The 26,172-nt window shown below is 41.6% G+C and overlaps 1 protein-coding gene across 2 annotated transcripts; it reads left to right on the forward strand.

Annotated features, from left to right (window-relative positions):
- Positions 1 to 5,709: 5,709 nt before the first annotated feature.
- Positions 5,710 to 26,172, forward strand: LOC310961488 (triadin-like). 2 transcript variants are annotated; one of them, XM_083933565.1, is made up of 6 exons: positions 5,710 to 6,117; positions 12,752 to 12,950; positions 16,248 to 16,289; positions 22,883 to 22,930; positions 23,338 to 23,499; positions 25,960 to 26,172. In XM_083933565.1, the coding sequence occupies exons 2-6, from the start codon at positions 12,764 to 12,766 to the stop codon at positions 25,980 to 25,982; spliced, it is 462 nt and encodes a 153-aa protein (XP_083789691.1). In that variant the 5' UTR covers positions 5,710 to 6,117; positions 12,752 to 12,763; the 3' UTR covers positions 25,983 to 26,172. The 2 variants fall into 2 exon arrangements, with proteins under 2 accessions (XP_083789691.1, XP_083789692.1); XM_083933566.1 differs by having other exon boundaries at positions 23,338 to 23,469.

The following is a 26,172-nucleotide window of genomic DNA, read 5'->3' on the forward strand; positions in this document are numbered from 1 at the left end:
ATGATGGCTCGGTTCTCTTTAAAGGCCCTGCACAGGTATTTTTGTCTAGTCTGGTTAATTAGACCTCCTCTCAGGTTAAAGTCGGGTGCTATCTCATGAAGCACGGTACAACAAATTGGTTTGTAACTAATTAGTTTAACACATCGTCTTCTCAGATTGTCACATCCTCATCGTCACCTGGAAATGTTCAAACCTGGAGTAGGTGGCATCACGCTCTCATCACACCACAGAAGATTCACCCGTCTCATTAAATTACGTGTCAAGTGACATGTGACATTGTTAAGTTTGAGGGAAATCACTGGGTACAAAGCCGCCGTACTCTGTTGAAGCTGTCAATGCATTTTCATCAAGGAAACAGTTTATAGTTCTAATCCTTTCATAGACACTGTAGTTGCCTGTTTTTATGGACAGGAATTTCAGTGTTTCATGAACGAAAAATTCAACACACATGTACACAGATAACTGATATAAAAACATCTGCCACTGGCCGCGTATTTGGGTATAAGCCATATATGTGATTGGCTGCAAACAGGACAATCTGGAGGCTGTGGTGGAGAGGAGGACGCTCTGGAGGCTGTGGTGGAGAGGAGGACGCTCTGGAGGCTGTGGTGGAGAGGAGGACGCTCTGGAGGCTGTGGTGGAGAGGAGGACGCTCTGGAGGCTGTGGTGGAGAGGAGGACACTCTGGAGGCTGTGGTGGAGAGGAGGACGCTCTGGAGGTTGTGGTGGAGAGGAGGACGCTCTGGAGGCTGTGGTGGAGAGGAGGACGCTCTGGAGGCTGTGGTGGAGAGGAGGACACTATGGAGGCTGTGGTGGAGAGGAGGACGCTCTGGAGGCTGTGGTGGAGAGGAGGGCGCTCTGGAGGCTGTGGTGGAGAGGAGGACGCTCTGGAGGCTGTGGTGGAGAGGAGGACACTGAAAAAACTGTTCTCCATCATGAATAATCCTCTCCACCCTCTCCAACTCACACTGGTCAGACAGCGGAGCACCTTCTCCAGAAGGCTGCTTCAGCTTCGCTGTCGTAGCAACAGATTCAGGAAATCTTTTCTGCCACAATCCATCACTGTATGTAAAAACTCTCTCACCTCTGCCTGACAGAGAACTCTGCTCTCTCTAATGTTTTTGTTTTGTTTTGTATATATTATTATTGTTATAGTATATTTTGCATATTTTGTTGTATATATTATTTTTGTTTATTGTTTATAGCACTGTGCACTGTATATATACACTATGTATATATTGGATTCTATTTATGTTATGTACAAAGTGTTTCATTTGCTGACCCATTACTGCTGTTACAAAATAATTTCCCAGTCTGGGATCATTAAAGTCATTCTATTCTATTCTATATATTTGGGGTGGAATCACAATGATTCACATACAGGTGGTAGGTAGATGGGTGAATCTCCCCCCCCCCCCCCCCTTAAATTCAGGGTTGCTTCATTCAAAAAAATCCATGAATAAAATATAAATTTGACAGTGTAGTCTGTGGAAACCATAGGCACCTAAGAGCCTGCCCTTTCCACAAATCCCAGTTTAACCTCCGTGTGCACCTTAACCACTTGGTTGCCATGACATCCCAAGGTAGTAAGCATAGTGACAAAACAGAGCTCCCCTGTGTTTTCTATTAACCCTAGCATATTGCGGTAACAAATCATTAGACCTTCATGTTCAGGAGGGTTCACAGAGTATATCAGGTTTTTAGCAAAGCAGAAAAATCCATTATTTCACTGACCGGTGACCCAAATAAGAAAATCTTCTGCGGACCTATGGACATCAGTTTAGCAGTCTTAAATGTATGACTTAAGGTCGTGCCAGCGGTGATATACAAGAACTTGTATGGTTAAACCTTTAAGCTTGCTGAGAGGCACGCAGTAAGTAAGAAGTCAAAGTCACACAATGCAGAGCTTTACAGGTTTGAGTCTACATGAGAACTGAAGTGCTGCAGGAACACTTTAACCTGCGCGGGCCACATCCAGTTCACTCTGTTGTTAAAACCACACATATACCACAAGATGCTGGCAAGGGGTTTAATGCTTTTTGGTTTCTAAATATTTTTGCATAAGATTACTATAAGAATACATCTATCCAAGAATTCTAATACTAACGGCAGGCTTTACTGTTAACACTGCTACTCTCCCCGGACGGCTAATCCGGCTGTTAAGTGGTGACGTTACGCCCTTTCAAAATATGATTTTCGTGTCCAAGCCGGTCCAAGCATCGTATTTCTACAACAAAGAAGTGCCGTTTTCCCCGTTGTTTGATAAGATCTGAGTTTTGAATCTTATCTTGAAAGGGTGAACAGCCGGATAGGGTTCTGTAGGAGGACTTGTTTTTGTTTGTATTTCTTGGATTATTGCAGAAAAAAAAGCTCAGTGGCGAACAAAAGTTTATGATATTAACACGTTTAGTTCAGCAAGACAATATTTACAAACTAACAGCACTTTTATGATTTTGAAGTACAATAGCAATCCTCAGAAGTAGAAAGTCAATATTAGGACGTGAACGATCTACACCACAGTCGCACCACCACTAGCTTCATACTGATTTTGTGTGTCGGCGTGACACTTTCTTTAAGACACGTAAAACGTTAAAAATTCACAAATGGGTGGATTTCATGTCCTAGAACAAGACGTTGGGGTGGGAGGAGGACACACCATAGCTACGCCACAGTGCTGGATATGCATAAATTCTCCGATTGGGTCTCTGAGTTGCTCCTAATCAGATCTATCTCCCAGCTGCCACACGTGTGTCCATGCCTATGCATGTTCACTGTCCATGGTGCTGAGCAGGTGTCAGAAGCACTGGATAACCTCAACCAGAGCCTGAAGGAGCTGTGAAGTTCTCCAGACTGAGGATTTCAAAGAGCCAAAAATATCCAACAATTTTGAGTGTGATGCTTACAAGGATAGCCTCATAAAACCTTTGAAAATCTCACAGCTAACAGGATTGGTGTGTGTTAATACTTCAATATACTGAGTCACAGACAGAGAGATGCACGCACGCACACATGCATGCACGCACGCACGCACGCATGCACGCATGCATGCACGCACGCACGCACACATGCACGCACACACACATGCATGCACACACGCACGCAAAGATGTAGCCCAGACATTGGTGTTGTTCTTGTTGATTGCTGTTAGTTTCATCAGAATTACTTTGGATGGTTGGTTTCATCAGAACATCTCTCTCGAGTGTTCACATTTGTGTGTGTGTGTGCGTGTGTTTGTGTGTGTGTGTGTGTGTGTGTGTGTGTGTGTGTGTGTGTGTGTGTGTGTTTAGCATCTATCTGACAGAAGAATAAATGAAACAACAGATAAATAACTCAAATTCAAAATGAGGCCAACAATAAACATTTATAAGGTGGCTGAGCTGTGTGATCAGTACCTCGACAGAGCCTGAATGAACCTGCCTGAAGGAGCAGTTTTCCCTTGTCACTTGTATCTTTATGGTTTATATGTAGGTCTGTGTGTAAAACAGAGAAGTGTTGCAGTTTAAACATACCACCTTCTTGTATAGACAAAGCTGGGCTGATAATGGACAGTGTGCGAAGTATCTGAGATATTTTTTCACAGCAGAGAAGGATCTTTTTTATCATACCAGCTTTATTTATAAGTTATGTCCTTTTTTTCTTTGTGAGAATAATTGTTAAAAATCAAAATAAAAAAGTAGGCCCCCAAGTTTAAGATCAAATCAAATTGTTTAAATGTTTTAACACAAAAAGGGAAAAGAACATATTTTGCTTGCGGTCTGCATGAGATTATAGTACAGCTCGAAAACTATATTCCTAATTATATATTTCATTATTTCATCATCTCCACCTGAATTTTATTCTGCAATGCAGTGGAAAAAAGGTAAATGTGTGACAGGAAGTTAGCCTATAATATAATTCATGTTCTTCTTGTTGTTCAGCATATTAACGTGAAAGTTTTATGATGTAAATATGTAAAAACATATTAAACTAATTTGGTACGTAGTAATAATGAGAAACTATGTCATGACATGAAAGACATCTAGTTAATGATTGAAACTGAAAATGAAAATTCATTTTTAATTCATTATTTCTTTAATTTGACGCAGATTACAGAGCGCCATCAGAGCTGGTTTGTAATTTGGTCACAAACAGCAGAGTCTCTTGTTGGTCCTTGAGTTTTGTCTGATGACTTTGGTGTCGGCCTTTACCAACAGTGTGGAAGAAAATATGATTGAGAAAGTGAATAACAGGCCGAGGTCACTGTACGGGGGACATAGGCCTGATAAGCACATTCTGTTTAGAAAACAATTGAACTGTATTTGGGCATGATGACGTCTGGACACCAAGTCAGTACCACTGATTGTAAATGTACTGAGTGTGTATTTGAAAGACCCGACAGGGTGTGTAAGTGTTGTCAGCCTTGTTGTAAGACGGGAAGTTCTGTTAAAGGTATTGTAATTTTGGTATGGTGAATCTCGGAACTCTGTGATGAGTGTATCAAACCTTGATTCAATAAATTCTCCTTGATTGCTGTGAGACATCTCTGCTGACTCCTTCTTGTAGACCTTTCTATTTTTATAATACGTTGTTCTACCATAACAGAAGTTCCCAAATCTTTTCCCCTGACGCATGAAAGTCCCGAACTTTTTTGCACGATCTTGCAGAAATTAGGATCTGAATTGTGTGTGTGTGTGTGTGTGTGTGTGTGTGTCTGTGTGTTGCAGAAATTAGGATCTGAATTGTGTGTGTGTGTGTGTGTGTGTGTGTGTGTGTGTGTGTGTGTGTGTGTGTGTGTGTGTGTCTGTGTGTGTGTGTGTGTGTGTGTGTGTGTGTGTGTGTGTGTGTGTGTGTGTGTGTGTGTGTGTGTGTGTTGTGTCCTCCAATCCTCAGCCCCCTCTGTGCGCCCTACATATAAAGCAGTCCAGTCCAATGTTACCACCAGCTGCTGTCTGTATCTCTAATTATAGCCTCAGCAGTGCCGGCTCTGAGACTGGGGGTCAGGTTACTCCTTCCCACTGCACACACACCCTCGTTTAAACTGGGCCTCAGAAACAGGCTCTGACAGGACTTCAGAGCTGGCATGGGGCTCAACTGGATATTTATTCACTTACTGACTCTTCACTTTGCCCTCTGTTTGACAAAGCTGTGCACTTAAGAGGAAAAATGATTCCCCCGGAGGAAGTGCAAGAACGGTTGGGAGATTTAGAAGTTTAAAGCTCTGACTACTTTTGTTTTTCGTTGTTGTTGCCTAGCGTACAAAGTGCATTTGGTCTCATCTCATGTTAAAACTTCTGGGGCTGGTGTTATCTAAGGACCCACTCATCGTTTTATATTGTCAAATCACGCAATAGCATATAAAGAATCCAAATCAATGAGAGCACTTCTTGGGATACATTTACATTTGGCCGTGGATGTCAGCGAAGGTGAGCTTTAGGAAAGGAGGAACGGGCCTCTCAGAGGAGGAAACACTGGTGTAACAGTAGCCGTTAGCTGCCTCCGTCGTTATAACGTGATTAATAAGCTCTGTGTGTCCGAGAGCGAAGCACAGGAGACTTTCAGACCTTTATCTCTTCACTTTATTCGTTTTCTCCTTCTCCTCTCTGTCCCTTGATCTTTTGTGCTCATACACCCTGTTTTTTTTCTGCGCTCCACTGTCCTTCCCCTCTCTCCTCCCCCCTCCGTTCACTTCCACTATCTCTCTATTTTGGACCCTCAGAGGGGGCAGGGTGACTCTCAGTAGGTCAACCTCTTCTCCCTGCTCCTCTCTATCAGTCTCTCTCTCTGTGTCTCACGCTCTCCAGCAGTTAACCTCCCAGAAACTTATTTTTCACAATTTGACTCAAGAATTTCCTTGAAACAAACTTTGAAATTAAGAAGAACAATATTTCTGTTTACTGGATTTCCCACTGTGGTGAAGGTGAACGTGTGTTTTTGCATCTGCTGTGATCCAGCTTAACTACAATTCCTGGGCGCTTTCCGCTGCCGGATTTGCCTCCATCGTCTTTTTCTCACAATCAACTGGGGCCAAAGAGGATTTAACCAAGGAGTTACATGAGCGTTTCTATGGTAACGGTGCATTTCCAGAGCCTTTGAAGAACTGAAGGTTATCGCTGAACATCCAGCAAACTCAAAGCCTAAGGTACTGTACAAATCCATGTCACTCTGGCTGAACTTTATAATAATGATCTGATACCGATGGCACTGAATGCTGGAGGTCAGTTATTCCATTTAAAATATCCACTGATGGTTTGATGCTGGTAAAGAAATACCGCCAAACTTTATAAAGGCGGAGGACTGCAACTTAAATTGTGTTTAAGTCATTTTATTGTCATGGTCGAATAAACCAAAACGAATGACGATGTGTGTTATAATCTATATGTGAGCTACAATGTGAGCTACTAGCTCCTGTTGATCACTTACGTACCGTATTTTCTGCACTATAAGGCGCTCCACATTATAAGGCGCACCTTGTTGCTTCCTCCACTTCGGCACCATTGATTCGTTCATGTTAAACTCTCTGGCTGCTGCTCTATTCCCGTGTTCTACTGCGTGACTAATCGCCTTGAGTTTAAACTCTGTGTCGTAAGCGCGTCTCTTAACAGGAGCCATTGTGGGCTCTTTACACAAACACACACATAGAAATGAAACGGCACGCTTCGCGCAGTCATATATCTCAACATGCACCGCGCGTTACTTCTTCTACGGGGGAAAATAGAGTTGGCGGCTGCTCACCGTAGTTGGAGACCTGTTGTGGCTCAATATTGGTCCATATAAAAACCGCACTGGATTATAAGGCGCACTGTTGGCTTTTGAGAAATTTGAAGGTTTTTAGGTGCGGAAAATACAGTACTTAAAAAAACAACTCCTCTCTGATGAAATTGCTTAAATGTAACCAAGAAGAAGGGTTGTTATGTAAATTACTCATTCTAAGAAGCATTTATGAATTGTTCTATCATTGTGTTCTGTAACAAAAAACATACTATTATTCTATGCTTTTACTCTACTGTACTTTTGTACAGTTTGTAGTTCAGTCCAGTGGGTCCCCAACCTAGGGGTCGTGGCCCTCAACAGGGCCACAAGATAAATCTAAAGGGTCATGACTTGATAAACAGACAAAGAAAGAAGGAAGAACAATGTTCTATGTATATAGAACATTGTTCTTCCTAATGTATATTAATTTTCGTTTGGGCTTTGAAACCGTTAAAAAATAAAACTAGCTGTGAAGTTTGAGATTCACGAGTATTATTGTTTATCTGAAACATTGCTGTGTACTCTATAAGTTTATCATTTGTTTTTAAATACAGTACAGTATTTAAATGTAGATTAATTGTGTTCCTCATTTCTTCTTTATATCATATTGAATTGAGTGTTACTTATAATCAGACAAATTGATTATTTTTGGTAAGGATGTTCGGTTCATTGATGACTCTAAATCGCCCGTAGGTGTGAATGGTTGCCTGTCTCTGTCCGTCTCTATGTGTCCTGTGATAGACTGGCGTCCTGTCCAGGGTGTACCCCGCCTCACGCCCGATGTCAGCTGGGATCGGCTCCAGCCCCCCCGCGACCCCGACAGGGACAAGCGGTTGAAGATGAATGAATGAATGAATATTCTCTTACCCTAGCTGAGTTGACAGTTTCAGCGGTAACCCAGACTTCCTCATAGCTTCTGTCTCTGCATACATGCTCCCACATACCTCGGATGCCATTCTCTGCCGGCGGCACCAGGGCGAGGAACGGAAACAACCGGTTACTTTGAAGTTACCCGGCCCGGTCAGCTGTTTTTTAAAAACACGTCATACTCTGAAGAAACCAAGAACAAGGAACCAATTCGTCCGATTATAAGAAACACTCAATTCAGTATTTAAATGTGCTTGGTTACCCTCAACCAATGACGCCCAACCAGATTACTTTATAAGCAATACCGTGCCTGTTTGTCATTAAATTAGTGTAAAAGTTGGTGCACATTTAATAACTTACTATTCACAGTGCCTTTGTCGCCTTTCATTTGCCCTCAAACACCCTCTCCCACATCTTTCTAATTCTGTTCATTCCTTTGGTGTAGAGGTGGCCGAAGCAGTTGGTGTCCTTTTGTGTGTGTGTGTGTGTGTGTGTGTGTGTGTGTGTGTGTGCGTGTGTGTGTGTGTGGAGATCAGCTCAGCACTTAACAACAGGTGGGCCGGGTTACCAGGGCAGACACGTACTGTGAGGGAAAGATGTTTTCAGACTGTGACTCACACTTTGACCGAAACTATAAAACACAGGCTCTGTAAGAGAACTACTGTAATTAGATGGTTGAAGAGTTGGTGAAGTGGATGATTGCACTGCGAAGCCTTTTTCTCTTCTCTCTGCTGTAGGACATTGAAACTGCGCCCCATCCTCCTGTCGTTGAAACAATGTGACTGATTCACCTGCTGTGGATCAATGTGTCAGCCTGACCAGGGCTTCACTAGATCAATGCTCAGCTTTTATATCACACACACACACACACACACACACACACACGGCTACTCTCAGCTCAACTACTGAAATGAGAGACACGCCGACTGTTGTTCACCAGATCAATCGTTTGCTCTCTTGATTCAGAAATAAGCATTGGAGTGTGCGTGGCCAGAATTATGTTAAATTGATTTTGTAGTTTGTTATCTGAATGCAGCCACAGAAGGAAAGGTCAGCCTGAGACCAGTTACTGCATCAAAACACATCAACTGTTCACATTATACAACTATACCTGATTGCATAAATACATTTTAAAGCTGATAGATGGTTATGTAGGGGCTAAACGGTGGTAGATGTTAGCACTGTCGCCTCACAGCGTAAAGGTTCCAGGCTCGCATCCCGACTGGGGGCCTTTCTGTGTGGAGTTTGCATGTTCTCACCGTGTCTGCGTGGGTTTTCTCCCTCTCCCACAGTCCAAAGACATGCAGGTGTTAGGTTAATTGATGACTCTAAAATTGCCCGTAGGTGTGAATGGTTGTCTGTCTCTGTGCGTCTCTATGTGCCCTGTGATAGACTGGCGTCCTCTCCTGGGTGTACCCCGCCTCACGCCCGATGTCAGCTGGAATCGGCTCCGGCTCTCCCGTGACCCCAACAGGGAAAAGCGGTTGAAGATGAACGATGATGATGATAGATGGTTATATATTTTTTTTGCAGTTATTACACAAGAAGTCAACATTATTTACTGTGTAAAGGCACCTCCCTTTAGAGGTTTTCTAAAGGGTAAAACTAACAGGAAGTGCTAAAATACTGTACATGCCGCTGTTTAATAAACTTTACAAAGAAAAGGCAGACGATAGACCATATGAGAACTTAATTTGTGCATTGCATTGTGGGACAACAGAGTACTTAATGTCTGGACCTTTGCTGCATTCATTTTGACAATTTTCTCTCTCTCTCTCATTAGCCTTCAACTTTCTGAAAGTACAATGTTATTGTATTGAATGTATTGAATGGGCACTGAGGTATATAATCATATTCATATTCTGAAGAAGGCAGAGTGATGCCAAAAACATCCACCTGTTTTGAATGTAATCCCCCCATTATCAGTGGTTCTGAGCCTCGTAGTTATGGGTTAGAAGGAGCCTGCTACACCAGACTGTTGTCAGCTTTTCACATGGCAACGTTCTCTGTTAGCTTGGTCAGGACCCTTGGCACTTTTTAACATTGTGGGAAACCCGTTGGGAATTTAAACAAAACCCTTTCCTCGCCCCACCTGCGCATAAAGATTGTGTTTAGGAAAACAAGGACAAACCCAGGCGGAGGCCAACACCTGGGAGTGTGCAAGCAGCCGAATGGCCCCTCCCAACTTGGAATGCTTCGCTTTAAAGTAAATATTAAAGTTTATTATTACTACAATTGTTATTAGACAAGTCCAGTGACTATTGTGGATGTGATGCTGGGCCCCAGATAGGCGGACCAAAATGGATGGATGTATAGCGTGTTGTGTCTTCTGCCATTGATGGGAATTTGAAGATATATATGTTGTGGATGGATAATGGGTTTATTACTGCAGGGGCCCAACATTGAAATGTGGCCCTCGGACCCACTGACAGATTAATCCGGCCATGCCAAAGTGCTCCTGCGTTTTACACCAAGCTCTGTAAATTGTTGCTGCATTCAGTGTTTGATAGTCTTGTGCAGTGGAGTATGACGTCTGGGTTTGAGTGCACAGGCTACATAATAAGCTATATTATAGGCAATTTATTCAAGTGGAAGCATATATATTGAGAAAAAGCTTGAATTGTGCCTTGAGGTACATATATTATATAATGAGGAGAGATGGGAACATTGTCACCAATCTACACCCTGCTCCTATTAATTGACGATGAAGCTGATGACCATTAGACTCCAACCCACCACCTAATTGTGTCAACGAGGCCGTCATCATGAAAGGTATTAAATGCCTCTGCTGGATGAGCATAGAGCATCCAGGGCTCATGTGGTTCTGCTACTTCAGGGGCCTCATTAATAACCTTGAGAAGGGCATATTTCTTCCAAGTGAGTCAGTCCCTATTTTAATTTAGATCTCCACAACAGTGTAGCTATCACTTTATATTTACAGATAAACTGCGAGAAGCAGGCACAGAAACAGAAGGAAAAATAAATCATCTCCGGAGTTCACCGCAGCACGCCGCATAATGAACGCAAACAACCAAACGGGGGAACGTAATCATGTTATGGCGCAAGGCCCCCGCCGCCGTACAAGGATGAAAACTTTCTTTAGAGAAGTCATTTGTTTTGTAGAGCGGATTTTTTTTTTTTAATGATGGGATTTAATCTCCTCATCACCTCGGGTAATCTCTGTCTTTCTCTCTCTCCCCTCCTCATATCCCATACTCTCTCTCTACTACATCCATGTGAGTAAACAGCTGCTGAGTGCATTAATCACAAGAAAACGTAACATGAGTGCAACCTGTTTTACATACTGTAGATATTACTCATATCAAGCCCAGACTAAAGTTACGCCTATTGGGCTCGGTGGTGAATTTATGGTGGGAAGTTATTATCAGGACATGTGCTTATAGTATCAACACTATGTTGGACTGTAATCCTGTGTTTTGATAGTTGTGTAACAGGTTTTTTGTAATGCTAACTGTCTTCCCAAGTGTCCTCACGGAACAGAAATCTACCACAAAAGTTCACAGTTTGTTGCTGCACCCAGACACGTCTTTTTACCCATCATCTTCTAAATCAGATGCTAATTGCATTGCCCTCTAGGTGTTTATAGACGCTGACCATTTTAACGGTGAGATCAGCAATTTTAGAAAACCTGGAGAAAACAAACCTACTGCATCAGCAAAAAAAAAAAAAAGTTACACTGTGGAAGTGAGAGACTGAAGTTTCAAGGTACAAGATGATCATCACAGTTAAAGGGGCATATTGTGAAACGCTTCAAAAGCACACAACACACACACAAACACACGCTCCACGCTGATTTAATCAATATTTTATATTAACAGGGGATCCAATGACTACTTGTATGATAAATGCGTTGCTCATATGACATATGATGTTCGTACCCACCGCATGAATCTCTGACTAGCCATAGGGAGCCCTACCTTAGCTTGTGAAAACAATTGTATAACGTCTCCTGAGGCTGTGGATTTGCTTTGGCTCTTGTCGTCTACTGATTGGACGATTGATTGGTTCCAAAGGCTGTGCCATCAGTGTATGAATAGTTCGATGAGATACCAATAAGCAGATTTGCATCTCGCCTCTGCCATCAGTGTATGAATGGATGAATGTGGCATGTAGTGTAGAAGTCGGGAGACTAGAAAAGGAGCTATTTAAATTGGAGTCCATTTACCGTTTACTTTGTCACTTGTGTGAGAAAATAACAGCGATGACTTTCTTGGCCTTGGCTCGGTGACTATACATTTATAGCAGAGGAGTCTATCCTGGAACATGGAGATTAAAGAAGCTGCATTTTCTGGGGACAGAGCGTCTAATGAAAAGACACTGCGGTTTGCACAATGGGGACTATTGGAGGTTGACTCAAAGTATGCAAACCATTTTTTTTTCTCCATTCCTTTTTCAAATCACACTTCATGGAAAGGAAATACTAAATACTTACTTTAAACATGTTTAGTAAAACGCGAACATACAAAATTACTCTATGCATGTTAAGGCACTATGGTCATACGTGTGCAGCGATCAATGTCTCCTCCATCTTGGCTCATGCAGAAAACTACAGCCAATGAAAGTGGGGTCGACCACACACACTGATTTGCATTTGGTTGAGGCGGCGGCTTCGCTGGTCAAACTAAATCAAAGCCGAACACCAAACAAATTTGCTTTGTCACCAGAAGAAAATGTTTTATACGTCCCTTTGATCTCGTAAAACGGAAGTGAACAGGTTTATACTCATGCATTCATTCATCTTCAACCGCTTGTCCCTGTCGGGGTCGCGGGGGGCTGGAGCTGATCTCAGCTGACATTGGGCGTGAGGCGGGGTCCACCCTGGACAGGACACCAGTCTATCACAGGGCCCATAGAGACGAACAGAGACAGACAACCATTCACACCTACGGGCAATTTTAGAGTCATCAATGAACCGAACACCTGCACGTGCATGTCTTTTGTTAATTTGGTACGTGTGACCGTACCTACTCTAATTTGCTTAGCTAATTAGCTAAGATTTTTTTGTTTTGTTATGTCATCAGCTGACCACAGACTGTTTTGGTCTCAACACAAACTTGTCGTGCAATTTTTTTTGTAATGGTGTCCTGTTTCAAACTCCTTTCTCTCTCTGTCCCAACCCCTCTTGCTATCCTCAGCTCTATTCACCAATGAGCAGTCAAACCAACGGCGGGGAGGTGGCCCCTCCAGCCAGGACCAATCAGAAGACATTTTTGGATGATGTCATTTTAACCTTTAGTTCACCAATGGCCTGGCTCCTGGTTATGGCTCTGATCCTCACGTGGTCGGGAGTCGCCATCGTTCTCTTTGACCTGCTTGACTATAAAACTCTGACAGGTAAAATGACAATGATAATTATTTGTTTTTGTTATTTTTAATCTTTTAACAGTTTGTTTGAATTCTAGGTAAAGGTTTGCTGCCACTTTTACATTCAAGAATAACTGTAATTCCATCATATTGTTGTATTTGACCTAATGACACTTTCCTTTAACTCATTTATATCCATTTGTCATATTATTTACACATTCATATTTCATCTGAGCATTTTTCAGCAACACTTCAGACATTTTTGAAGCAGACTTCAAAAGTGTTCGTGCTCTCGTGGAGGTCTTCATTTTCAACATCCTTGTCTCGGGCTATTGGACACACAGTACCTACTTATCCTTTTCAACGACACATTTATACAATTGTCTCAACATCTGTGGTGTTTAAAGGCCCATATTGTAAAAAAAAAATAAGAATGTCATGTATTTTGATATTAAAAAAGCAGTTGAGGTTCTACATTAATGCTCTGAAAGCATCCAAACGCTCTATCCACAGAGCAATGCACAGCCCGTTTTCAGAAACTGCGCCTTTAAAACGGACCGTCAGGATTCTGTACGGATGTGATGTCACAGTTATACTACATTATAAACATACACTATAATATATATCTATGAAAAAAGTGCCATTACAGACATTCATGACGATGCAGAGAAACCAAAAGTGCAGATGTGGAAAACCCAGAAATGCTGACATGTCAGAGCAGGCTGGACTTTTCTCAGGAGGGCGGAGTTTAAGACCGAGGGTGAACCTAAAAAATAACCATTATATGGGACCTTTAGCACTAGTTGTGTTTCAAGTGGTGTGTTTCCCTTCACCTGACAGATGGATGTATTGAAAATGACACTTTGTTTTTAGGAGTACATTTTCTCCCACCCACATCTTCACCTAGACTCTAACATTACATGATTGTTCCAGTAGTTGACAGTTTATGTACCAGTGTAGTCATACAGCTGTGTACATACTGAGGTCTATCCACTTCTCATTCTCACTTACATCATGTTAACAGTAATATCAATAACACAGCGAGTTATCAGACATAATTTTAAATCAAACATGTAGTTATCTTATTTAAAGTTATGATTTCTCTGGTTAACGCTAATCCTTTAATCTCCAGCTCATAACTCAATTCTTGAGGGATCGGGTTTGGTTTTCTGTGATCACTCTTTAATTACTTCATTGTCACGAGATAACAGAAAATTAATTTCCTTGAGAACGCAGCTTTGTTTCCGATTGATTAAAGTAAATGCAACAGTCGAGATCTCCTTCAAACATTTTCGGTTCCGCTGAGGACTATTCATGGGCACCATGATCGGGCTTACGAGGCTCTGCACACCCCCTTTGGTTTAAATCCTGAGATAATAAGAAACGTCTGATTGAAGCACAACAGGAGAAATCAATGGAGAGCCGTGCTGCACTCTTCAGCATGTTGCTTTGTTTTGGTAAACACAAAATCTAGGTTGTTAACTACTCCAGAAATCGCAACGCTGAACAAAAAAATGTCACTATGTTGATGTGATTATACTCCTGTTAATATTTTTATTGTTTTTACATGAAGTAAAGGTTTAATATGACATGCTCCAACTGACATTATATCCTGTTGTTTAATTCTTTAATTTGTACAAAAGTTCAAAGTGTAAAACCAGAGAATTGGTTGTAACTCGCTGGGTTTTCGGCTGGTTGCCTGGCAACTGGTCCCAGCGAAAAAATAGTCAGGCATATGACCCCGTGAAAAAATATAAATTGTAGTTTTTTGGATGAATTAAATAAACAACTCTTAACATGTTAATGAGTGAGTTTTAAGGGTGCCAACAGTAAGAACCAGATGTTTCCAGCCCTTATGCTAAGCTAACAACAGCTGGATGTAGCTTCATTAACGGTAAAGTACAGACATGAGAGTGCTTTCCATCTTCTCTTATAGCTCTCTGCAAAAAAACAAATAAATGCATTTAGCAACATGTCAAACTTTAAATTTAAAACAAGCTTCTTTAAATTGGCAGACTAAGTAACTGTCATGACATTAATTTTATATTCCATTGACAATTACGACAGTTGAGATGCTTTAATTATTTTTACAGGGCTTTAATATCCAAGTGATTTTTCTAATACAATACAAGACGTTTCCAGGGGTAGAGCTGTGTTATTGGGCATGAACTCTAAAAGAATAGAGACAACGTTTAATTGCTACACACAACTGTTTGCTGTCTACAGGCAAGCTTTCAACTCATACTGATTGAATTGGTCTATTTATTTGGAGGTAAAATGGATAAAGTTTTATTTCAAGGTCATCCCTATTTTCCCTACATTTAAGATTCAGTGCATTTACATGCAGTTTAAAAACCAGATTATAATCGGGTTAAGCCAGTACTCCGGTTTCTCATGCATCATGTAAACACCGTATCCCAGGTAATACTCGGGTTAACAGTCCTAGATAACTTCTTCAGTACCCTGATTATTCCCGCATGTAAAAAGCTATTCTTGGGTGACGATCGGGTTTCGCGTCTGCGCATGTGCCGGGGGTTATAACTCCTCTCTCCCTTGTCCGCAGCGGTGGCTTTTGACCTGGAAATAGAATAAACCCGTAAGCAACGGCGCCGAAAACAACGTGAAAAAAACAGAAACAATAATAGAGCATTACCTATAAACCGACTTTGCAACGGCAAGTGACATCACTACCAAGAAGACCTGTTTCGGTCGTAATTCTGTCCAAGTTGGCCATTTGTGCCTTTGACAATGGTGAACTGAAAAAAAAGCTGTATTCAGACCAGCTGTATGTTGGCGGAGCGCCATCTACGGCACCTGAGGTCGAGTTACTCCGCCATTTGCCAATTCTGCCCCCCTTCATGTATACGAGGGGAACTTCAATAATCCGATCATTACCTTAACCGGGGTAAGGCCATTTCCAGAAGACTAATTAGAAATGATAAGAAAATAGGAAATAATGGACCTATAAAATAGACCTTAAAGTCACACAAACATAATGGTAAAGCATTAGCATGTACTTTACTGTAGTGATCGAAATAGAGCCGAGGTCCAACGGCCTCAGATCTTCCAACCACACAACAGAAAACCAATCCATTTGATTTTGTCACAGGTGATAAAGACCTTTCTATCAATTCTACTCATATGTCTGCTCCTTATCACTCCCACCATACTACACATCACCATGTTTTTGGACTATCCTACAGTGTAAGGATAGTCTGCCTCACACATCCGACATCTTTAACACCTCTCCTCATTCTCCCCCTCCCCCCCACCCCTTCACCTCTTCTCCATCCTCATGCTGTCAATCACCTGCCATCCCATCCAAAGAGTACACATCATACTGTGACGACCCCGTGTGTTTATCTTCTGGTAAAAACAACAACCGCAAAACCACTAACAATTTGACTGCATTGCTTGCTTGTACAAAGTTGCCTGTGACAGACCAGAGATGACCAAGATATCTCCTACATGATCCTTGTCTAGCATGTTCAGTATTTCCAAATTTGAGACTCTGCGTGTAACATTTTAAAGGGTAAATCAACACTAAATCAGCACAAATAGCTACTGTGGCTCTCTATCGGTTAAAACGTTCCATCGGAAACTGTCACCTTTCTAGCTCATTGTCCTGTCACTTCTTGCTAAATGTCAGTTCGGATGGATGTTAGATCAGTCGCTTAGTGCTAAAAGTCAGTGAGCGAGTCAGTTAGCACACTCTTAAGCTCAGTTAACAGGACAATAAGTCTGATGTCTAAATGCTGAATGTAAGATAGCAAGGTTGTTAACTTAGTTGTAGATGTATTTTTACCTTTGACTCGTGTTTCATAACTGTCTGTAAACAATTTCCCTTTTGTGGAGCAGTTTAAATAATGGTAGAGGGTAGAACCCAGTGAAGATGGCTTGCTATTGGTCAACGGTACAAATTTTCAGGTCAAATATCACCAAACTTGAGGCTAATTCACTGTTTAGAACAAGGACTGTAATTCTTGACCTTGGGAATATCGAGTAGTAGCCTACGCATTACTAGCATCTGGGACGGCTGTGGCTCAAAGGAAGAGCAGGTTGTCTTCCATTCGATAGATCGGTAGTTCGATCCCGGCGATCGGTAGATCGGCTCCTCCGTGCTGTGCATCGGTTTGTGAATGTGGTGTGAATAGTTAGATTAGATTAGATGATGTCCATCTATGTCTTAGGGTGAATGTTACAAGTAGTGTGAAAGCAACTTGAGTAGTCAGAAGACTAGAAAGTCCATTTACAATTTACCTTACTAGCTGTGCTCACTTCTGTTGATTTACCCTCTGATTATTGTTTCCTGATGTGGAAACTTGTGGTTACTTTTTTATTCATAGTCTTGTTCTTGGTCTGGTATCCTGCTTTCATAATTAAAATTGTTTATCCAGCCACTCAGCTACGGGTGGGTGGCAAATTAAAGAAAAAAATATAATTTCTGGAAAGATGTTTGGCCACAGCAAGCCTCCAAAACAACTTCTGTAATACTTGTTCTTGTAATAAATTCTCCCAATTCTCTAAAACGCTACTGGAGAGAGTACAGGCGTCAACCCCCAGTACTGAAAAATGAAACCATCACAGACAAGGAAGTGCCAAAAACTGAAGTTCTTCAAATAGCCACTTGAGTCTGGCTCCAAAAGCCAGTCTATCCCCATAGACCCTTATGTTCAAATGCCTAATTTAACATCAGAAAGAGACCTGTTTACAGCCTAGGGTAAACAGGGCTTTGGTTGCTAATTTCCCCTTCATGACAACAATACAAAGGATGACCCATTTATTGAGGCTTAAAGTTATACATAATTAAGGGCACTTTGAGTGACAGGTGGGTGCTGCTGTCACATGTGCCTCGTATAGACTGTAGGCTTCATTCAGCGAGATTGAGTTTAATATCGGCTCTTCAGAAACGTATGGGTGACGTCAGAGGGACTTTGTCCATATTTTATAACACCATTATTCCAAAAGATATTCCCTCATTTGGGGTTTCGATGATGGAAGTGGAGGGTGCTATCAGAGAAATACCTCTAAAATCTCCCATGGATGGACAATCGGATAAGTTCATGCATGGAAGCATCTGCATCTGGTATGATTCACTCGTTTAGTCAGGTTTTTCATTAATTTGTCACCAGTCTATTCTCAGTCTCTGTCTTTATGTGCATGTGCCTGCGTTACTAGTGTGGGATTGCATGAATATCTGCGTTTCCTCTGGTCCTGCTAACAATCCTCAGTTACTAATAAGATCTAGGTAAGTAACCTTACTAATAAGGTCTATCCCTACCTACGACTTTTATGTCTAAAGATAACAATAAATCTGTTGGCCAAATTAAATCAGTCATGCAATTTTGAAGATTTTTTCTTGTAACAGCTCGTATTGAAAAAATATGTGGAGTTCATGTGGCCATCATGACAATCCAAGACAGCTCAAACAGATAAAATGAAAGACAGCGTCCCTCAATGAGATTTCATATATTTCTTGCAGTGATATCAATAAAAGTTACAAATCTTTTTCTTAAGGGATCATTTCTCCCGGGGCTAGTGAGGAAATGCCCGTGAAAAGCAAAGCATCTCCCGTAGTTATCTTTCATTTTCTGAAGCAAATATTTGCAGGTTGACAATGACAAAAGGCAAGCCTGCATTTTTAATCCAAAGGCTTTTCTCCCATCATGACATTTCAATAAAGGCCAGTGTGTGTAAATGAAACGGCAAGGAGACATTCTTGGACAATAAAGAGGAAATGCAATTTTCCCTCTCGTGAAAAAGCAGAGGGTTGTGTGTGTGTGTGTGTGTGTGTGTGTGTGTTGTGTGTGTGTGTGTGTGTGTGTGTGTTTGGATAGAAAAAAGTAGCATCAGAAAAAGGATACAAGGATATATATTGGACATCAGAGGGAAGTTGTAGACAGAGCAGCCGTCATTTTCATCGGTCATCTTATCAAACCCATGTTTTTTCAACGCATCTCATCAACATGTTGGTATCTTATGAAAAGTAATGCACGACAATTTGTATTGTTTTATGAAATATGATGGGGAGTGGATTCATATGATACCTCATGAAGTGTGATATTCTATTTTACACTGTGAAACGGTGACTGAAAGTGGACCACATCGGTTAAGTTCAGGCAACAAAAGGGGACAGTTAGGGTGAGGCATCGAAACCACTTGGTTAGGATTAGAGAAAAGGTTGTGATTTGGCTCAGCACTTCCGGGACATGAACACAGGTTGGCAGGTGAAAGACCTCCTCGAGCTCCCTGCCTGATGTTTGCCTCGCAAGACCATCCTGATCTTTCGAGCTCCATTGTGTTTTACTCGCAGATCAGTCTGGTAACCTGCGGCAGAGCAAATTTGGAGATGTTTGCCCAAGGGGCCGAAACAATAAGCGTTGGTTTTGAGGCGGCTCATTGTGACATAACGAGAAGCGACTGTTCTGTGTAAACAACGGATCCTTCTGTTGGAATATGAACCAGGCACCTGAAATTGTGCCTTTTATCCGTAAATTCACGTTACACAAACGACAAATATCCTTTACCAGCATGTTGTTTACTTTCCCTCGACGCTCTGTTCGTACGTCATACGTTTCGTTGATATGATTTGTAGATTTTGCCTGTCTATCACCAACATAGGTGTGATAGACAGATGATTTATCCAATCAGCATCCAGTATTTCCGCCTCTCCAATCGAGAGTTCCCAGATGGATACGCAGAGCAAATGTGAATAATGCGAAATCAATCCATCTGGCGGAGTCAGGTTCGTCTTATGCAGCATTGCAGGTGAACTGGGAAATCAGAATTCGCAGATCTCTTTTAGAGCCCCGACCTTGCAATCCAACGTGGCGTGCCCGGCATCAACAGTAGAAAGCTGTACACTGTTTAATCACACTTCTGTATTATTTGTTTCTCATTAAATAATCATACACAGAATCCTGTCCATCATCTGTCTGTGGACATGCTGCTACAGTGTTTGTAAGCACAAATTACAGCAAAATGAATTGATAGCAGCCGGGATGCTAATAATGGCTAACCTGGTTTGCCACAAAAAAATGATTTATCGACTTTGTAACTGGAACACGGTCAACTCGGGTGTGTGGCGTCATTCGAGCCTTCTTTACTCCGGAGATGATTTCCAATATTATAAATTAGATTACACACAACTTACAGTGCATTACTTTTCATAGTTATATGTGTGAACATAGAGTGAGAACAGCCTGTTGTTTTTTCTTTATCTGACAGAGGCATGAGGTCACTTCTTAATGTGTGTACATTTTTAAAAAAAGGCTACATGGTGATGTGGTGGTTAGCACTGTCGCCTCACAGCAAGAAGGTTACAGGTTCGCTTCCCGGCCTGAGCCTTTCTGTGTGGAGTTTGCATGTTCTCCCCGTGTCTGCGTGGGTTTTCTCCGGGTTCTCCGGTTTCCTCCCACAGTCCAAAGACATGCACGTGTTAGGTAAATTGATGACTCTAAAATTGCCCGTAGGTGTGAATGGTTGTCTGTCTCTGTACGTCTCTATGTGCCCTGCGATAGACTGGCGTCCTGTCCAGGGTGTACCCCGCCTCACGCCCAATGTCAGCTTGGATCGGCTCCAGCACCCCCCGCGACCCCGACCCCAGGATAAGCGGTTGAAGATGAATGAATGAATGAATTTTTAAAAAAAGGATAAAATGTAACAACCATCTGATATTTATTGTTCAGATCAGGCTTTACTGATGAGGGTGTAAAACTGTAAACTGTGGCTGTAAAGAAAGAACTAAAGAAAGACAGGGAAGGGAAGGAAGGAGAAGGGAAAGATGAAAGAAGGAAATAAAGGAGGATTGACGGAAACAGAGAGAGAGGAAGGAAATAAGAAAAGACAAAATGAAGCCCTGTAGCAAATGTTCGCTTCTCTTATCAAACTCAGATGCCACTTTATTCTTTATGAAGTTTTTAAGTTCCCCCTGGGTTTCCTCTTTCTTATTTTCTCTATCTCTGCAGCACAATTTGTACTTTTAATACAAATACAATTTTTAATTTATTTTCTTCTGTGTCGCCATTCTGATGTGACTGCTAAACTACACAAAACTAAAGGTAGAGAGACGGCAGAAGAAAAAGAGGCACAGGAGGAGAACGTGGAAGTAACACTGAGGCAGAAATTAGATTTATGAATAGAAGAGAGAAGAAAGGAGACATGGAGAGAACAAAAGAAAGACAGAAGGTAGAAAGGTAGAGTGGAAGAGAGATTGAATGAATAAGTAATAAAAGGATGATGGAAATCTAGTGTGTGTGTGTGTGTGGGGGGGGAGGAACGCTGGCCTCCTATTCCTGGTTCTCCGTCTGGAGTGCCAATCAAAGAAATGCCAGTGCATTAATCAGCTGTTTATGAGGATGCGTTATACGACTCCTCCACTGGAAACAAACAGGCGACGAGCTTCCTCCACCTGAGAGAGGGAATATTAAAACGATCAGCTAATGAGAGCAGCCGCTGGGACAAAGCTAGTGTGCATAGCAAAGAAGTGTCAATGTAGAAAAATAAAACTCAAAATAATTATTAGAAACAGTCGTGGGTGTAATTGCTTCAAAATGCCTCCTTTGCATCATTAGGTACCAAACATTTTACCGGCTTTATTAACCATTGAACCCCGACGTTGCCTGTCTGCTGCGGTGTGCATTCACACGCCCACGTTCACTAATGAGGGTCTGACATTACCCGTGGAAGAGGTTATCCATAAAAAACATGTAGACGATCATATGATACGACAATAATTAATCTGTCATCATGTTACTGGTTCTGTGGTCTCTCAAATCACCTTTACTAAATGCAGTTAATAGCTGTATTACCAGTTAATAAAGCATTTATTAATGCTGTTTAGATCGATCATATACCATTAATAGGAATTGCCGTACCGGGACAAGAATCACTGGTTTCTCACTGTCTAATGAGTTGAAAACAAAAGTTAATCATTTGTGATATTAATTGTTAATAAGTTCATAAATGATTTGTACAGTTAGAATAAAGTCTGTACTATAAAACTGTAATAATTTGTTAATAAATGGATGTTGCTCCAGATTTTCTGCGGCTGTTTCCCAGAAGTTCAGAGGTCAAACAGCCCATTGAAGCCGTCTATCTGATTTAACAAAGAGATACAAACTGCAACCCAAACTCCATTCTTCTTATTATCTGATAAAGCATTAATAAATGTTTTATTGGCCACCAATAATGGCAATAGTTAGAACTTATGAACCCAAAGGTTGCCTCTTTAGAAAGTTGTTTTTGGCACATGTGTTTGGTGGAAATTCCAGACAGGAGAAGAAACCAAAAGTTAGTGCGACGTTAATATTAATATTATTATTATTATTATGGCTTTGATTTATATAGCGTCTTTCTCAGTGCTCAAGGTGCTTTACAGAGTCCAGCTTCCATTCACTCACACAGACGTACATGGTGGTGATAAACTACATAGTAGTCACAGCTGCCCTGGGGCAGACCGACGAAAGCAAGGCTGCTAATCAGCGCCTACGGCCCCTCCGACCACCTCCTCAAACATACAGCAGTCATACACATTCACACGAGGTAAGGTGGGTGAAGTGTCTTGCCCAAGGACACAACTACCATGACACAAGTATGGCAGGGCGAGGAATGAACCGCCGACTCTTCGGACATTGGCCGACTCGCTCTACCAACTGTCAGTAGTGAAAATACTGATAAAACTGTGTTGGGAATGTTCAAATGCTTCTGATAACCTGCTTGAGTTGTTTCCGTTTCTTGCTGTGCTCTCATCCAGCATGTCCTCCAAATCATCCTCAGATACGCAAGTCCTTGTGTCTGTGTGTGTATTTTGTGTGACTTTATCTATTTTTATGCATCCTCTCATCTATAATGTGCCCTTTCCACCTTTTTTTTGCTTCCTCTCTCTTCAACCTGTACCTACTCTGCACTTCCCATCGTGCACTCCCTGTTAACGTTGTGTTCGTGTGTCTTTATTCCTTTAGGTCTCCCTCCTCCGTCTGCTATCGCCAAGAGAGGTTTAAGGGCTAGAGGCAAGCAAAGACCCATCATACATGTCACATTCACATCCCCTAGTACTGGGGTTTTATGTATTTAATATATTAGAACATAAAGTCTCTCTCCTGCAGCGACCACCCTGAGACTCACAGTATCTATATAATGAACCACATCCACACCTTCATTTAATATACACAGTAAACCTGCTATTTCACATACAGTATTCCCTTTGAGAGGCTTATGTTCATTTTTCATTTACAATTGTGTGGTGTGTGTGAAGTGTTTTTGACTCTATGATAAGTTTTGAGACGGTAGTTTGTAGATAAGGGTCCCTGATATTCTGTCAAGTTCATTTTTACTCGTTAAAATATCTTCCTACGATCCCACTCTCCTCTGCTTTACGATATTTTCTTCCATTCGATTTTTCTGTTTCTTTATTCAGGTGCTTTTCGTCCAATCAAATCAAGCCCTGCTGGGGTCCGTGTCGACGTCACAGCTCAGGAGAGCACCGATTGGTTGGAGATGGTGTGGACTTTCGCAGCCAGTCTGGTAGCTCCTGATGAGGAGGAGGAAGGTATTCACCAGCTAATTGAAACCCTCACACGTAAGAAGACATCACCTCATACTAATTCACCATTCACTGACGAAGATGAGCAATAACTAACGTCTTGAAGAAGATGCTTATCCCGTCTGATGTCTTATTCACGACATGGCATTAACATGCACCAGATCATGAAACATTTTAATATTCTGAATAAAGAACGGTTATTAATCAGCATGAAGATGTATTGAGAAGCAAGCTATCAAGCACCAGGCTGCGCAGATACAGTACAGTAACAGCAATGATGCAACACTCACAACATAATCACTCGCTGACTAACTGAGTTATGATGAATTTGACACCCTTTTAACCCGCTACGTTGTGGAAATACATTGGGCATAAAATAAACTTCCAGTCTCGTCTTTTTTATTCAATTATCAAAACCAACGCATTAAAAATAACAGTTCTCATTTACTGTAGAGTAAACTTGGACTGGATGTATTTCACAATACCTCAACAACACTTAATAGATGCACTCATTCAGTTAGCAGAAAGAAATGTTGGAGTCAGAGGTATTGCACAAATCTGATAATGAATTTACAGAGGAAGATTAAACTAATTAATCGCACAATTTGCTGTGATTAATCCTGAGTGATCGCTTTTTTCTACATCTGTAATAATGGATATTTAAATGTAAAATGATGGCATTAATGTAGACTCAACACAAAGGAAGTATTAAAAGTTAAATACCATTGATAGCGTTGTTTAAACAAGTCCCTCAAGTCCATCAAAATGGCCTGTCAGCGTGAAAAGGAATATTTATTATAAAATTATTATATTATATATATTATAAAAGTAATAATAATGTAGCTCCTTTAGCCTGATCGGAAGAACACACTATGACACCTACGATCTCTCTAGGTTCGGAAAGCTGGTAATAGTTATTTAAACACAATGAAGTATGAAGTTACCAGTGACAGTTTATTGCACATGTAAATTATATTTTGTTCTGTATGAAAATACAATAAAGCGAAAGTTAAAAGTCATTCTTTTGTGATCTCCAGGAAAGGATCCGCACATGCCTCAGCATCGTGTCGCTCTTGTGTTTTACTCAGTCAGTGCAAACGACTGCAGGTTCCATTCTTCATCAGTGAAGTACGCCGTGATGCCCAAGTAGTTGTCATTGCTAACAGAAGTCCAACAGTCCCCTGTGAGAGCGACGTGCTTTGCTAGCTCCTCCCGCCGTCATACAAAGTGTGTATTCTTGACACAACGGTGCCTCTTGAGGGCAGATTATAAGAGGTGCATCCGGTGCAGCTTGAATGACTTCTCCCAATCCATCATCTTCCACAATACTAATTGGCCGGCAGTTTCTAGCTTCCGAGTTAGCCGAAGCTTTAGCCACCTTCTCTCTTACAAGTATCTTTATCTGCAGAGTACAAGACTCCTGGAATCTAGATCGGCAAAGCCCTGTAGTTTCAGTCGGGTGTTTTGCTTTATAAGACACAATACTTTTGTTTTCTCCAGAGATCCTCTAAGAGATTCCGCCTAAAACGCTCTCCTTGTCCGTATCCATCATTAGCCAGGATGCAGCACCCGTTGTCACAGGAAGTAAACAAACGCAGCTGCGTTAATTGCATAAAACTACAAGGTAAAAGGTAAAACTGTAAGATCTGTGGTCCTGAGCAATAAAACAAGCTATAGATGACGCGATTACCTGAGACCTCGACGAGCTGTGGCTGGGCGTGTCAATGTAGTCGTGTCTTTACGGTTAAAATCAGTGTCCGAGTCGCATCGGTGAATCTTTCGGCCTATCAGGAGGTAGAGTAGGGCCATACCACCTTATCGCTATGCAGTGATAACTAAGGCATTTCATTCACAATAATGGATAACTAGACGGCCGTGGCTCAGTGGTAGAGTGGGTCGTCTTCCATTCGAGAGATTGGTAGTTGATCCCCAGCTCCCCCGGACCACATGACAACCCCCCGAATGCTCCCTGTGCTGTGCATGGGTGTGTGAATGTGGTGTGAATGCTTAGATTAGATGGTATGTACATGTCCACTGCCATCTGGGTGAATATGACAAGTAGTGTGAAAGCGCCTTGAGTAGCCAGAAGACAAGAGAGGCACTATATAGTATATATAGTACAACTCCATTTACTTACCAAAGAAATCTAAACACATTGATTTAAATGGGAAGCTAATGCTTTGTTGCTACCACCGTTATCAAATTTACCAGGCTTCTTTCTTGCGGACCACAATCTGTAATACAGAAATACCTGACCGTAGAAGGCCGTGATTGACCAATCAGAATTGAGTATTCAACAAAGCCGTGTAATAACAACTGATAACAGCCTTTCACTTTGCTGATAACATTTGAAGGGTGAAGGAAATGATGTGTTTGCTTGCTAGGTACGGTACTGTAATCAGCCAAGAAACTGAGGTTTTGTGTTGAATATTTATACCTAACTTGTTCTGATGAACTGGGACTGATGAGCACCTCGTTTTCTCCTCTGGCCTTCAGCTTTTCACTCGGAGGAGCTCTGAATGACAGTGGAGAGAGAGGACAAGAATGGACGAGTACGAAGAGCCGGAGAGAGGAGGAAAGGGCAGAGAGGGACGAGTGTCTGGTTGAAGTGGGAGAGAGGATGGAAAGAAACAGAAGCAGGAGGAGGATGTACAGTTTATCACAGTTTCTTTCCATCTGTCTGTTGTTAATTGCAATTTGATGAATAAA

Source organism: Echiichthys vipera (assembly GCF_963691815.1).
Source record: "Echiichthys vipera genome assembly, chromosome: 19".
NCBI classification, from domain to species: Eukaryota; Metazoa; Chordata; class Actinopteri; order Perciformes; family Trachinidae; genus Echiichthys; species Echiichthys vipera.

Bases quoted from the DNA above. Each gene is read 5' to 3' on its own strand.
- LOC310961488 (XM_083933565.1), top strand. From the start codon at position 12,764: ATGAGCAGTCAAACCAACGGCGGGGAGGTGGCCCCTCCAGCCAGGACC. The intron at 12,951-16,247 runs GTAAAATGACAA...TCCCATCCAAAG, and splicing joins TGACTATAAAACTCTGACAG to AGTACACATCATACTGTGAC. The intron at 22,931-23,337 runs GCAAGCAAAGAC...TTCTTTATTCAG, and splicing joins GAGAGGTTTAAGGGCTAGAG to GTGCTTTTCGTCCAATCAAA.